The 14,415-nt window shown below is 42.4% G+C and overlaps 1 protein-coding gene across 4 annotated transcripts in view; it reads left to right on the top strand.

Annotated features, from left to right (window-relative positions):
- DNM3 (dynamin 3) overlaps positions 1-14,415 on the top strand; it is a 559,032-nt gene that overhangs the window by 526,404 nt on the left and 18,213 nt on the right. For all 4 annotated transcript variants that reach the window (XM_035010797.1, XM_035010801.1, XM_035010800.1 and 1 more), the window contains 2 exons: positions 1,219-1,445; positions 2,094-2,336. In XM_035010797.1, the coding sequence (XP_034866688.1) occupies positions 1,219-1,445; positions 2,094-2,336 (470 nt within the window). The remainder of the gene's footprint in view (positions 1-1,218; positions 1,446-2,093; positions 2,337-14,415) is intronic.

The raw sequence follows: 14,415 nt of genomic DNA, 5'->3' as shown, positions 1-14,415 counted from the left end.
ACTCAATCAAAGTGGGGTAGGGAGGTAACGGAAAGAGCACTAGACTTTGAGTCCAAAGACTTGGGGTTTGACTTAACGTTATGTGACTTTGGGCAAATTACTAAACTCTCTGAACTTCAGTTTCTTCATCTGTAAAATTGAGATCATAATACATTTCATAAGTATGTGGTGAGAATCCAAATAGATAACTTGTGAAGGTACGTGGGACATACCATCTTTCATTGATTCCCACATTCACTTGTTTCACATTTAATAGTTTTGACATGAAGATGCATGTCACACTCAATAGCATCTTGGCATTCTGTCATAGTTTAATTAATGGTGTTTTCTCTTTCTTAGTGGCACATCAAATTATGGTGTGTCTTAAAGTTACTGGTATCTTTGATTTGATGAGATATGGCGGCTGGTGCTCCCTCCCTCAGTGCTCTGCAGTGTATGCATCCTCTCTGTTCTCATTCTGCTACTAACTGCCACTCCCCTAAGACTTATACACATACTTAAGTCTGTTTCCATGTATCTGTTAACTATGGAAACCCATGTCAGTCCTCATTACCGTGAAGGAGTTCTATTGTAAACTTCTAGAAAGCTGAAAGTATATCTTTTTTTATTTTTTTATTTTTTGTAAATCAACTTGCATGATTATCTAAGGTTCTCTATTTAATAAAAATTCACTTATTGGTGCTCATTCCACTTTCGAGTTGACATTGAAACCTGGGATCTTAATAGTATTCTAGTGATTTTGGTAAAAGCGAGGTAAAGGACTGGGAATACCAAGGAATGGATAACTTGTGTTATTACCTAGGTTTCTTTATATCCTTGTTTTCTGCTGAAAATACTGCTGCTTACCTCCTGGTACCTGCCCTCATCTCTATGCCAAGCGGCCTCAGACAACAATGTGGAAATGCTTGCATAACCAACAGGCCCTGTTCTGGTGATGGCAAAGTTTAGTCCTCTTCCAACTGATGTAGGTTTTCCTTTAGTCCACAGCCATAAGACAGGGGGGGAAAGTGTCCCTGCACTGGTCGGGAGGACTGGGAGGATAATGAAGAAAATAAGAGTAAACAGATGCATACACATGGTACATCTTGTGTACATCATGCAGCACGCATCTTTTCCCACAGTGGGCGGTTATGGACTTTGTCTACAGGCTCGGAACCAGTTTATACCATTTGATCACTCATGTATTCCCATTTTCACTTTTCTGTGGTGACCTGACAGGTTAAAGATTTCATAAACTCAGAGCTCCTAGCACAGTTATATTCCTCAGAGGACCAAAATACCCTGATGGAGGAATCTGCTGAGCAGGCTCAGCGCCGGGATGAGATGCTTCGAATGTACCAAGCCCTTAAAGAAGCCCTGGTGATCGTTGGCGACATCAACACTGCCACCACGTTCACCCCGGCACCACCTCCTGTGGATGACTCCTGGATACAGCATTCCCGCAGGTAGGAAAATGGCCCCGTGTCACCCGAGGCCTGCCAGGCTTGTCCGGTGTCATTTTATGAGTGTGCTTCCCTAAATCAATATGAACCTAAGGAATAAAGAGGAAAAAAGATATTTAAGTTCAGGAGACAGAGAGAAGGTCAGATACAGCCTTACAGAGGAATGTTATACAGCCCTCAAAACGAGTAAGACGGCTCTATACTGAAATGAAAAGATAGTCAAGTTAATATGAAGCTTTAAAAAAGTAAGTTGTAGAACGTTATGTTCTAATATGTACAAAAAAAAGAATGTATATATTGTAGCGAGAATATTGTGTTGTATCCCAAGATATAGTTGAAAAGGATACACAGGAAACTACTACTGGGTAGTGAAGGGTTGGGCGGAGGGGAAATTCCTTTTCACCATTTACCCCTTTTATACCTTCTAAAAAAAAATCCATGTAAGTAACCGCTACACCCACGCCTGGAGCTCGGAGCCCCCGGGCGACTCGGTCGAGCCCGCCAGGCGCCCCTCCCTTTTACACCTTCCGACGTTCCCACACGGCCCCGACTTACTCCGTCAAAAGTATAGTTTTTACAGAGCAGCCCGGAGGTCATAAGATATTTTTTTGAAGGTGAGCTCGGACTGAAAGTGCTCTCGTCTGTCCTCAGGTCCCCCCCGCCAAGCCCCACCACCCAGAGGCGGCCGACGCTGAGCGCTCCCCTCACGCGGCCCGCGTCCGGCCGAGGCCCCGCGCCCGCCATCCCCTCCCCCGGCCCGCACTCGGGGGCGCCCCCGGTGCCCTTCAGGCCCGGCCCGCTCCCCCCTTTCCCAAGCAGCGGCAGCAGCGAGTGGTTCGGGGCGCCCCCGCAAGTCCCCTCCCGGCCCACGAGGGCCCCGCCCAGCGTCCCCAGGTGAGTGCTGTGCAGGCCGCGCGCGCGGGGGGATGCTCTTCGGTGCTCTTCTTCTAGCCTAACAGACAGAATCTATTTGGAAAAGAAAATTGCAAAGATACTATCATACACATTTGCAATTTTCACCCAGGAGAGGGGTATCATGGGAAAACCGCGGGCCTGTGACACCATTTAAAAACCAGTATGTGGTCCAAACCTCTGCTTTATCCACTGGCACAGACTAAACGGGACCAAAGAAAACAGGGTCCAAATGAATGACATTGGGGCAGCTGTTTGTATAATTTGAGAGAGCGCTTTGAAAGGAAAGAAAGAGCCATGGCTGGGTTATTGCAAGCTGTGTGCTCCGTAGCTCATGAGAGAGCATCAGGAGCTAAGGCCTCACCTTCTCCATTACCAGAGGAATTCTGGAAAACAACTAACTTCAAGGAATAGTATCCATTTGCCCCCTGAACTATAACCCTTAAGCCCAACGTTATTAACTTTACTGTAGCCAAAGTAAAAACCGGGCTGATTAGTTTGCGATATATTTTTTAAAACTATGCGTAGACATTTTAACACAGACACGATGATTGCTGTGTGCAGTCACTAACCATATATGAGATGGAACATCGCACATTTGAATAGTACATTTTGGCACATGGAAGCAGATTTTTTAGGCTTACTTGTGAAACAAAATAGTGAATAAATGAAACGTGAAACACGTACATAGTTGAAGCTATATTCTCACCTTTGTACGTTTACAGCCAAATATGTGCAATGTGTATAACTACAGATTTTAAAAAAAGAAGGAGTTGGGAGGCTTTTTCCTCAACATCAGAAATTTTAACAGGAAAGGAAATTAGCTCATACAGAAATTTAATTTTTTAAAAATATTCAGTTCAGGAGATTAAAATATTTGTATGCTTGACGAAGAAAAACCTTGCTATGCGCATACCATGAAAGGGGGGTGACTTCCTCCCCCCCACGAAGCCTGAGTCACCTCACTCTCTGATTACAGGGCTTACATTGATTTTGATCTTTGGGCTGTTGGGTGTAATGAAGAGAAGGGGCATCTTAAACTCGTAAACAAAGGGGGGACGAGTAGGACTAGCAGGGGATGTAGATTCAGAAGGCCTGGTTTGCTACAGACCTTGCACAGCTCATTGAACTCTGAGCTAGAGGTTCCCCTCTATGAAATAAGAACAGTTTCAACAAGGCTGTTGCCCCAATCGTATGTAATGAGCCTGATAAATTGTAAAGCACTGTGGCTGTCAGGGTGATCCTCACTTGGGTCCTAATCAGAAAGGATACATGTACCCTCAAACCTATATTTTCTCCCTCTAAAACTAAGGTTCACCTTTACAATTTATTTGGAACTGAGCTACATTTCTGGTAATAATAGTGAAAGCAATAGCTAATATTTATTGCGCTCTCAGTGTATGCTAGGCACCGTCCTAAGTGCTTTGCAGGTACATTTGTGTTTACTGCTCACAACAGCCCGAAAGGAGAGGTGATTATCCATTTTACAGATGAGGCACAGAGGTTCAAACAGCTCGCCCACGGCTGCTCAACCAGACCCTAACGGAGCTGGGCTTCAATCCCAAGCAGTCTGACTCCAGAGCCCAGTCTTCCAATCACAATACCAGGGTTTCTCGACCTTGCCACTCTACTGCCATGTTTATCATGGGGGGCTGGCCCTTGCATTTTAGTATGTTTCGCAGCATCCAGGCCTCGACCCACTGGATGTCAGTTGTACTGCCCCAGTTGTGACATCGCTAGTGTGTTGGGGGGGGTGGGACATGGGGTATAAAATCTCCCTCCCCTTGAGAACCACTGCCCTACAGTATTGCAGAGATTTTCCCTTCCACGTGAAAAATAAATAAATAAATAAATAAATAAATGTCAGTGTGAGCCTCACCCACTACACGCAAGATTAAATGATTGTTTTAGGAAATCTCAGACTGACTGGGAATGTATCTGCCATTGTGCCAGGAAGGTATGGAGGCCACTGGGGGAGGGCAGGAGAGGGGGCGGGCAGGAGTCCCATACAGGAGCCTCGAAGTGGGCTATTTTGTCTGTTTAGCTACAAGAAGAAACCAGAGCAACCTGGTGGTGCCTTTCCTCAGGAATGAACATGCATGTCTTTGCTCGCTTGGCTGCTTTACCTCTTGGTTTTAGATAAGCTGGCTTGCCAATACCCTTCAGAGATACCGTTGAATGCCAAATTGATTTGTTAAGCGGGATGGAGTCGCCCTTGGTATTTCCAAGCTTGCTCACAGAAGGTAGCGGGCAGGAATCAGGAATCAGTAGCTCACGCTAGAGAAGGGGAACTGCCAGGTTTAATGCATCTGTGTTGGGGAATTTATAGGACACCAGTTATGTTATTCAAAATTTCTAGAATATTCTTCACTTGGAGCCAGACCTAACACCCTGGCCTTGAAAAGAGTCTCAAATGTAAAACAGAAATGAGACTTCAGAGTAAAAGAGGAAAGTTGGTTTTTGTGCTGAGCCTTCAAGTTTCAGCGCCAGTTCAGCGCAATGGGAGGGAAATCCCTCTGGGGGTGTTGGGGGGGGGGTCACCTGAGAGAGACCAAGAGAGAAGCTGTCAGGATCCTTATGCCTATTAAAGTTTAGCTTAAGATGAAGAATTCTGACCACATAAAGTCTGTTTTTAATAAAAGCCAGAGCAGGAATCCTACCAAATGCAAGCCAGAAATGGGGTTTAAGATTTCAAAAAAAAAAAAAAAAGAAAGAAAGAAAGAGAAAAAGAAAGACAAAGATGGAAAAAGAAAGAAAAAAGTTGAGGGAAGCTCTTGTTGAAACTTCACCTTGTTCTGTTTATTTATATATTCTCTTTTCCCTCTGTGATTTGCCTCCATTTTCTCTATTAAAAACTAAAAAAAAAACAAAAACGTTAAAATGCCATTATCCATCATCTCCAGGAAAACAACCCATAGCTTTCCAAGAAGGAAGTTTGATTTTTTTTTTTCTAGCTCTTTACTTTCTTAAGGACCCTTTCTCCTCTTTTATCTGAAACCAGAAACTCATAACGTGACAAGACAGTACAAGCCGTGTCCCACCGACTCCCTGTTGGGCTTTAATATTACAAAGGCAGTAACAACTTTCAGAGGCAAAATATTCTGCCATTCGGCATGTGCCTGTACATAATTTTCTTCCGGATAATTTGCGACTCCATTAGCAAGTTAGGATTTTGATGTTTAAGAACTTGTATGCCTTTATTTTAACCCTATTCAAATGTAATGAAAGCACTTGCAATTGGACAGAAACCATGAGCGTTCTGGGTTTTATTTATTTATTTATTTATTTTTTATTATTCTATCTTTCCATTCCAATGTAAAGGAAGAGGAAGGAGAGGGGCGGGTGGAGTCATTTTTGGCCCAGCTTTTCTCAGCTGCTCAAGCTGTTCTGGTTTCTGCGCATGGAGCCTTTCAGTGAGAGAGCTGGAAATCCTGCAAACTACATGCCTGTTCTAATTAGTTCCACCTGATCTAGGGGAGCATCTCTATCCCAGAGAGACTCACCAGTAGGGATGCTTCTGCCATTAGTAAGTTGAGTGTATGCAAATCTGATTTGTGGAACATTTTCTATTGCCAGAATCTTTGGCTTGCCCCCTGCCCTCCCACTCCACTCAACTTCTCTGAAGGGGCTAAAACCCAGTTTGAAAATCCCAGCCAGTTGTGTTCCTGTTCAGCAAGGTGATCTTAAGCAGACATGATCACCTCTTTGGGGGCCCTGTTCTTCTTACTTGAAGATCCTAATCTTCATCAAATACTAACTTTAGGGCTGATGTAGCTATTTTCGGTTACGGCTTCTTAAAATTAGTTAATTGGGAATCACAGCCTTTGACATTAACAGAACAAATTAACTGAATCAGAGTGTGTTTTTCCTGGCAACAGCTGATTCTGGCATTATTTGACTCATTTGTCTTCTCCCCTTTCCTTGGACTAAGCTATTTTGCAACGGTCAAAAGGGGATAACGGTGGGAGGAAGGGTCTCTATCCAAGGAAAAGCAAACTTCATTTACCTCATCACTCAATCCTCTATTTAAAAAAAATATTGAAAAACTGAAGTACTTTTTTTAACCAGCCTTGTCACCAAGTCTGATGGTGTCTTTTAAAAATGGCAAAACTGAATCATAGGCGAGGATTTGGCTTTCACTCCAGCCATCCACGTGACAGAGACACAAGATGGAAACCAAGAAATGCTCCATTATCGCCTCTCTGGTGAGCCCCATAGCAAAGCTGACATCCCTCACTGCGTGGACAGCCCTGGGGCATCATCGAGATTATCGCAGGGTTTCCCACTTACACCCATTCCGTGGCATATTCATTTTCCCTGACGTTACATGGCACTCTTTGAGAGTCTCATCACAGTCCCACATTCTCAGTCATTTACTGCTGAACCAACCATAGCAAAAGATACAGAAATCTCTCTACATAAAGAGATAATTGGTGCACTCGTGGGCTCTTTAAGAAGGTAAAAGCCATTTGGTTCTCTTTACAATGGAATCTTGTTTTAGATGTTTGACCTTGATACACTGCTGTGTTATATCTCTTTTACATATTTTATATGTTGATCTAGTTGACAGTTAACACAGAATCCCTTTCACTGAGGGATAAGGTCTCCTTGTTTTGTTTTGTTTTGTTTTCAGCCAGTCCCCCAAATTTTGAGTAAAGACAAACCCACGATTCTTAAAAGTGTGTCTTTGCATCCCTCACATGAAGGTTTGGTGCCATGAAGGATGAAGCTGCTGAGTCTTGAAGTCATGGGTTCAGGGTATACGGACAATTAAGCGACTTTTGTGACTAGCCTGTGTGTCTGATTCTCCCGAAATCATGTCCTGGAAACATCCTGACTTACTCCCTCCTCAAGAGCCCTCTAAACGTGTGACTTCCTTTAGCAACTGAGTGTCATTTGGACATATGATGAACTCGTCTTGTGATTTCTGATTTCAGCCATGAGTTTATTTTCCTCACTGCCTTTCCTCTTTAAAAAACAAATAAATTTATGATTAGGTATTCTGATTTTTCAGGGAAACAGTTTTTATTTTTAGCAACTGGATTTAAAAGTCAAGTAAAGATTTTTTTTTTTTAAGTCTAAATGCCAAGAATGGAAGGTGGTGTTCTTTCTGATTCTTAGCATTTAAGGCATTTCGTGAGGCTGCTGTGTTATAACATTTGTTACTGAAATCCCAAATGTAATTAATAATTTGCTGCAGGTTCAACATGAGTTGAAAATATGATGCTTCATATATTTCAATGAAAATAGAAATTTGGCCAGAAACTGTTCACTAAAGAAAATATTCAATTTAATTTAAGCCCCTCGGTTAAACATCCCATCAAAATCATTCGAATTCCACAATGATTCTGGTTGTAACATAATATTTCACTGAGGTGAATCGATGGTTAATGACAAGGTTTTTCATTCTTCAGTCTTGGTTTCAATCCGGTTTAAGTGAAGGTAAAATTAGTTTGGTGGTTTCCTTCTTGGGTCTAGCGAACCTGAGTCTACTTTACACAAACATCTTCATCCTGCCACAGTACGGAATGACTGGCAGTCTGTTTAGGGGAGGCCCAGGAACAGAACTGCAAGTGTTCTGAAAGTCAGAATTTGGGACTTTTGCAGATGCGTCAAGGTAGACTTCAGATTGCCTTTCTGTTTTCAGCGTGTCCCTTATCTTCCCTTTCCAAATACCCGAGGCTGTAGGAGGATAGAAGAGAAAGGAAAATAAGAAAGGATCTACAGGAGACAAAGTACAAGCAACATAAATGCTGACAGGTGGCAGGCAGCAGTAAATACAATATGCCACTGTTAGCCCAGTGGTAACTGGTGGTGAGTTAACCAAATACAATTGCTTCCACATCCCATGACAAATAATAGCAAATAGCTCTGTCATTGTTCTCTTTGGGGTTCTAAATTGCTAAGCTTCGACCACTGCAGGGAAAGCCTTTCTGAATTTCAGGATACCCAGCCCTGCCCTGGGTCTCACCTGATTGATGGAGGAAGACAGCCAAGACGGGAGTCTGGCACGGGAGCCACTGACCAGTGAAAAATGCACAGTAAATGATTATTATTCTTCCTGTGGCCAGTCAGCAGCAAACTGTCACCAGTTGGAATCTGCTGAATGTTCCTATATACAAGTTGATGTCAGCTCAAAAAGGAAAAGCAAAGAGAATCGAATCCCGCCCAGTGTAAGCAGACAGAGAGACGCAAGCTAGTCCTTCTCTTTCCTCACTGCCCCCCTTTGTCTCCTTCGCTGTAAGAAAAGAAGGATTTTACAGGGAAAACCTTCACAGGCAGGCAGTCACGGTTAGAGGGCATGTTTTTCAGTGACTTCAGAGATTCATAGCACAACATGATTCGTGGCTCTTTCACCTCTAAATTCTATCCAAGCAGCATGCTCGGAGAAGGAGCTGCTGGGCGCTTCTTCTTTCCTCTGACTTAGCAGCTACTGTGAAAGAGTAGAAGTGAAATTTAGCTTACTGGAGTTGCTTCGGCCGATAAACAGCCAGGAAATTAAACATGAAATTGTAAATGCCGCATCTTTCGCTCAGAACGTGCCCTAAACGCTTACCTCCAGCAATATGAGAAAGGAGAGGAGGATTTAGCTGAGGGATGGATGGCTTTTGTCTGCTTCTCATAACTTTATTGCTGCCTGAACATAGAATTTTTAAATACCCAACATTGAAATCCTGTAGCTTACTTGAGCCAGCATATTGTAACCATTGTCTGGGGGAACCTCTGAATCTAAACACATATTTACACCCTTTAGTTGCCAAATGAAATCCATCTGGCTTACTTAATGCTTTTTGCCAAAAGAATATTACACTTCTGGTCTGGCCAGTATTTTTAAGTGTGGGGGAAGGGGGGTGGCGTTGGAAGGGCATTGGGTTTGAGAGAATCTGCAGGTGTATTGACGCCACATTACCTGTACTTAGATGAAAGCTTAGGTCAAGGCGACTCTGATCAAAACTAGAAGAATTCCTACCTAGGGCAAAGTCTGAAACCACAAGGTACTCAGGCAGCCTCATCCTGGCGTGGTACTTTCTTTTCCTTCCAGGCATCAGAGCCACATGATAGGCAAAACCACAAATAGCATGTGCTCTAATTTCTGGAATTATTTTTGTAACGATTCTCATAAACACTAGGACATGTCCATTCTTGTGTCCCAGTCAAAATTATCAGCTCATATGAACTGTAGAAAGAACACTTAACATCCGAGGATCAGAAAAAAATGGTCAATCAAAATGGCAGATAGCAAAATTCTCCTTTACTCATCGTCAGTGGCAAGGCTGGGCCTTCTTGACTTCAGTTGCTCAGACACAAGGAGAGTTCCATATCTTCATAGGGTCGACATTTCCCCCCACTGGGATTAGTTTAAACGTGGTGTAAATACTGGGAACCCAGGAAGTGTGCAAGTTAATATAAAATTTAGAAATAAGCTCCATTCCATCCCCGCCTTTCTTGTGGAAGGGCTGAGGAGCCAATGGAAAGGGAGAAAGACATGAAGGCCTGGATAAGCACACACTAGATACACCGCCACACGAGAGACCCCAAGCTTCTGTGGCAGTTTCGAGAACCAAGAGGAAGTGAGAAGTGTGAGGAGAAGGTCTCGGGTGGTTTTGAATATGATCTGGGAAATGATTTTATTTTACAATCAAATATACCAGTCGCTGCCACCATGTAAATATTACCTGTTTTTGGTTTCAGATTTCCATGAGGCAGTATTTTCTACATTTATCTTGGTCAGTGTATATCCCATTGATCTAGAATGAGACCTCTTAGGAGGGTAGATGAGAAAGGCTTTCAAAGGTGTTTTGCAGCCCAGAAAGTCTAAAATGAAATTATTTCACTGGGGAGCGGATATTTATGTACGATATATTCTGTACCGTGTGTATTTTTTTTAAGTTTATATTAGGATTGTTCTCGAAGCCAGTTTTAAGAGTGAATGAAATTTTTCCCTCAAATAAATCTACCCTTAGCATCACACTCAAGGGACTTTGCCAGAAAGTCTATACGCTGCTCCACATTTATACCACCATTCACAGAGGAAAAGCTATAAAACCTGAGGAAGACGTCTACTTATTTTTAAAACAACTAGAATTTCTTTTTGCTTCTTGGTAGTGTTGGAAAATATTTTAATAACTAAAATAATAAAACTTCATGTGAGGCAAATTCTACCTTAATTATTGCCTCTTGGGGTGGAAAATTAAGGAAACATTAGTAAAAGTGTTAACTAGATAAACCACTGCGGTAATTTCCCTCCACATATCTGGGTCTAAAGTCAAAATAAAATCTAGGCTACACATATTATTTGAAAGAAAGCAAACTTGTCGTTTTAGCTCGACAACAGTAGTATTGAAGCATTCAGGACTGAAATTAATGGGCCACAGAAATCCCTGTGACTCGTCATCAGACTTTAACTTACTTAAATGCCCTATAGTTCAATTTAGGAGTCTGTGGTGAGGGATGTTGATATGATTGCTCGATTTGTTTTAATATTTCAAACACTCTAAATTACCCCATCAGCATCTTACTACTTGAAAACTAAGTATATTGAAAACTCGTTTTAAAGCACAGTATCTTTGAATAAACATGTTGAAATGGTGTTTTTCCCTGTGCTTAAAACTTTGGTGTATGATTGATTGACTACATCTTGTAAATTTTCTTCTTTTATACTATCCTCGTCTCCTCCACCCCAGGACCTCTTCTCCATATGTAGCTCTTCGACATATATTGTGCATCCCCAGCCCTCTAGGTGACGGCACAACACTATGGGGTATTCATGCCAATTGCCAGTGTTACTGTGTTCTTCCAAAGTCCCCTTCCCTGCTGAGCAAGAAGAAAATATTCTCGAGGGTCACAGGGAGTCTTTACAACTTACAAATACTTCCATAATCTCCATAGACTGTTCAGCTTTCAGTTAAAATGTTGTGATTTTTGGACCATTAAAGTTTACTTTTCTATTTTTTTTTCCTGTGGATTTCATGCTACCTCTTTTTTTTGTCTTTATAATCAAGAGTATTTCATTTTTTATTTGTAAATGATGTGCTATTATTTTATATGAATAAAATTTTTTTATTATGTTATGTTAATCACCATACATTACATCGTTAGTTTTTGATGTAGTGTTCCATGATTCATTGTTTGCGTATAACACCCAGTGCTCCATGCAGTACGTGCCCTCTTTAATACCCATCACCAGGCATTAAATGTGCATTTTGAGAGGTAAAAAAGGTAAAAATACATAGCCAGAATAATGAAGGTAGCAGTGTTTCCAGTTCAGAGAGCAATATTAAATCGGAAAAGCAAGGTTTGAGAACATTTCCCTTTGCTGCATTCTCAGTGCACTCTTGCTTTGGGCCCCAGTCCGGAGTCCCCTGGTCTCTCAGATGGGCCCTCCATCCAATTATACAGGACGGTCTTCCTTTAGTTACTTATGTTGGACACCTGCCTTCTCGCTGTGTTTGGCAGGCCAGCAGGATGAGGGAATAATCAGAAGAAAATGTTCTGGTTCTTTGGCCTCATCCACGTTCAACATTATCCAAAACAGTCTTCTGTGAGTGAGAACAGGGTGGCTTTGAGATCCCTTGGTCTAACATTCTGTAGGAGTGTGGAGGAACAAAACTTTTTTGATCCCTTCTAAGATAATGGAAGTATAAATTATCCCTGCCTTTGCCTGCCCTTTCAGTGATGTTTACAGAGAGACGTATGCAGAGATGGGAGCCTTTCACTGGTCAGCATTTTGGCGTGACTTTGTCCTAGGCAAGCCGCCTTCTCAAGCACAGCCCCCACGGTCATTACAGCAGAGTTTTCCTAAAAGCGTATCTTGTGAACTATTTCTCCAGGATGATGGCCGTTTTTGTAAGACAGATGCCTAAAAGACATATGGTTTTCATAGATTTTTCCGTCTAGACTAGCTTTATTTAGTGATTTTTGGTCTGAATTGGTCTAGTTAAAGTTTCTGTAGAAGCTTGTATAAAAATTTAAAATGTGGGCATACCATTAAGGTGTAAAACAAAAAGTTTGACTTCTTATTGGCAATAGATTAAAAGGGATTGGTTGGAAGTTTCCTTCAGGTTAAGTAATTCTGACCATCCTGTATGCCCACTCGTCCGTCCCACTCCCACAACACTGTCCAAAATGGAAAGGCTTACCCCCCAAATCCTATAACTGTTAAATTCATATATTTCTCACTGTTTTCCTGAGTAAATTCTTGTGTTCCAGTTGATGTGTGTGTGTGTGTGTGTGTGTGTGTGTGTGTGTTAGAAAGCTGTAATTCTTTCTGCAGACTCTTTACATGGCCCAGGGGACATATGATTCCTTGCCCTTTTAGCACCAATTTTTACAAACCCAGCATTTCCCTCATTTTAAAAAAGCGCCCATCAAGCCACTGGGTGAAGGTGATGGAACATTTGGGAGTGTTTCTAGTACCGTCCACCACTGATAAAAATTCCATTTTTAAATGCTGTGTTTGAGGGAGGGTCAGAGTCTCGTGTAGAAACAGTAGGACACTTTGAGAGGAAAAGACTGACTTCTAGACTTGCCGAGAAATCGGCCTTTTGCTCCCTCTTTTGTAGGAACAGACAGACACCACAGATCCAAGCCCAGGTTCGCTGCATCAGAACAAGGAGACTCATGCAAGGGGGGAGATGGTGGCCCTTCAGCCCCTGCCAGTATCATCCCCCGGCTGCGTGCAGAGCATTTAATGGGACTTAGTCACATGTTTGTTCACTGACATGGCAGCTTGTAGGGCACAACCGCCTCTCCGTTTGCCTCTGTTTGCTTTCAACGGTTTTGTTTTTAAAATTTGAGCTCTAAGGCAGGTTAGAGCTCCTCCTGCTGGATTTTTTCTTTTTTAATCACTGGGATTGTAATTAGTAAACGGTAACTCTTTGTCTCCATTTTTGCCACTTGGACGGAGAGAAGTAAGTGACCAGAAAAATGTCACGTGGTACATTTAAAAACGGGCCTTTGAATTCACCAGGTATCACGATCAGGTGATGTGAAACATTGGTGCAACATAAATCTTCTCTACGTCTTCAAATTCCTTGTGCTCTGTTTTTTGTTGTTGTTGTTGTTGTTACTAAAATAAAAGGAATTGGAAAGTTAACTTTTCCATCAGTATTTCTAGTTCCATATTTGCCCTGTATGAGGTGAAGCCCCACGTCAGATACTCATGCTTGCAAGGTTCCTGCTGTCTATCAGAGAGGGACGAAAAGTCTTTTCTGTCTTTCCAAACCAGAAATGAATGTTACAGTTCTATATAGAGATTCAAAGTGTTGCCTTTTTCCTCCCCGTCCTTGCTTCTTTTTCCTCTTCTCACTGACTTGAGATGACAGAGGAATGTGCATCTCAGAAGTGGACGTTTGCCTCTCCCAGTAGCTGGTTCTTAGCACCTCCTTCCCAACCTCTCCTCCTTCCCCCAAATGGCGGCGTTGGCCAGCCCCTTCCCCTGGTGCCTGGGGTGGGAATGAGGGGAAGGGCAGGGAGAAGAGGACAGAAGAAGATGAAGAGGGTTAGAAATAGTTGTGCCCCAGCAACATCAATGGGACTAGGTTTCTACATCATGTAAGTTCTTGGAGATCTCTTTGGGGATTTCTCAAAAGAGAGAGGGAGAGAGAGCAGGGAGGGAGGAAGGGAGAAGAGAGAGAGAGAGAAAGGGAGAGAAATGGGGAAAAAAATCGTCGGAAGGGACACTGCCTAACTTCGTTCAGTAGCCATGTGCACTTAAAGCTCTTTTCAAGCCACATTCTTTCTCTCTATACAATGTTCTCACCACTGTATTCCTCTTACCTTCTGCCGCTTTGCGTATCTTTTCGTCTTTCCCTCCACCCACCCAGCTTATCTGTTGTCAGTGATATAGTACAGAGGCTACCACATTCTAAAAAATCTCAAAAGCAGTGCTTTTTAGGAATCCTATTTTAGTATAACCCCAAACCCTGTAAGTTATCTGTTTTATGAATTAGGACTCAGAGCAAAACACGTAATTTTGACATGTGTGATAAAGAACCAGACAACACTTGGTTTCTCAAACGGACAGTACTTTTTCTAGCTTTCTTTCCTTCACACATACTAG

The sequence above is a fragment of the Mirounga leonina genome, unplaced genomic scaffold (genome assembly GCF_011800145.1).
Source record: "Mirounga leonina isolate KUSES-001 unplaced genomic scaffold, KU_Mleo_1.0 Mir_154, whole genome shotgun sequence".
Taxonomy (NCBI): Eukaryota; Metazoa; Chordata; class Mammalia; order Carnivora; family Phocidae; genus Mirounga; species Mirounga leonina.
The sequence above is the reverse complement of the archived record's forward strand: the minus strand, read 5'-3'. Positions and strand labels throughout refer to the sequence as shown.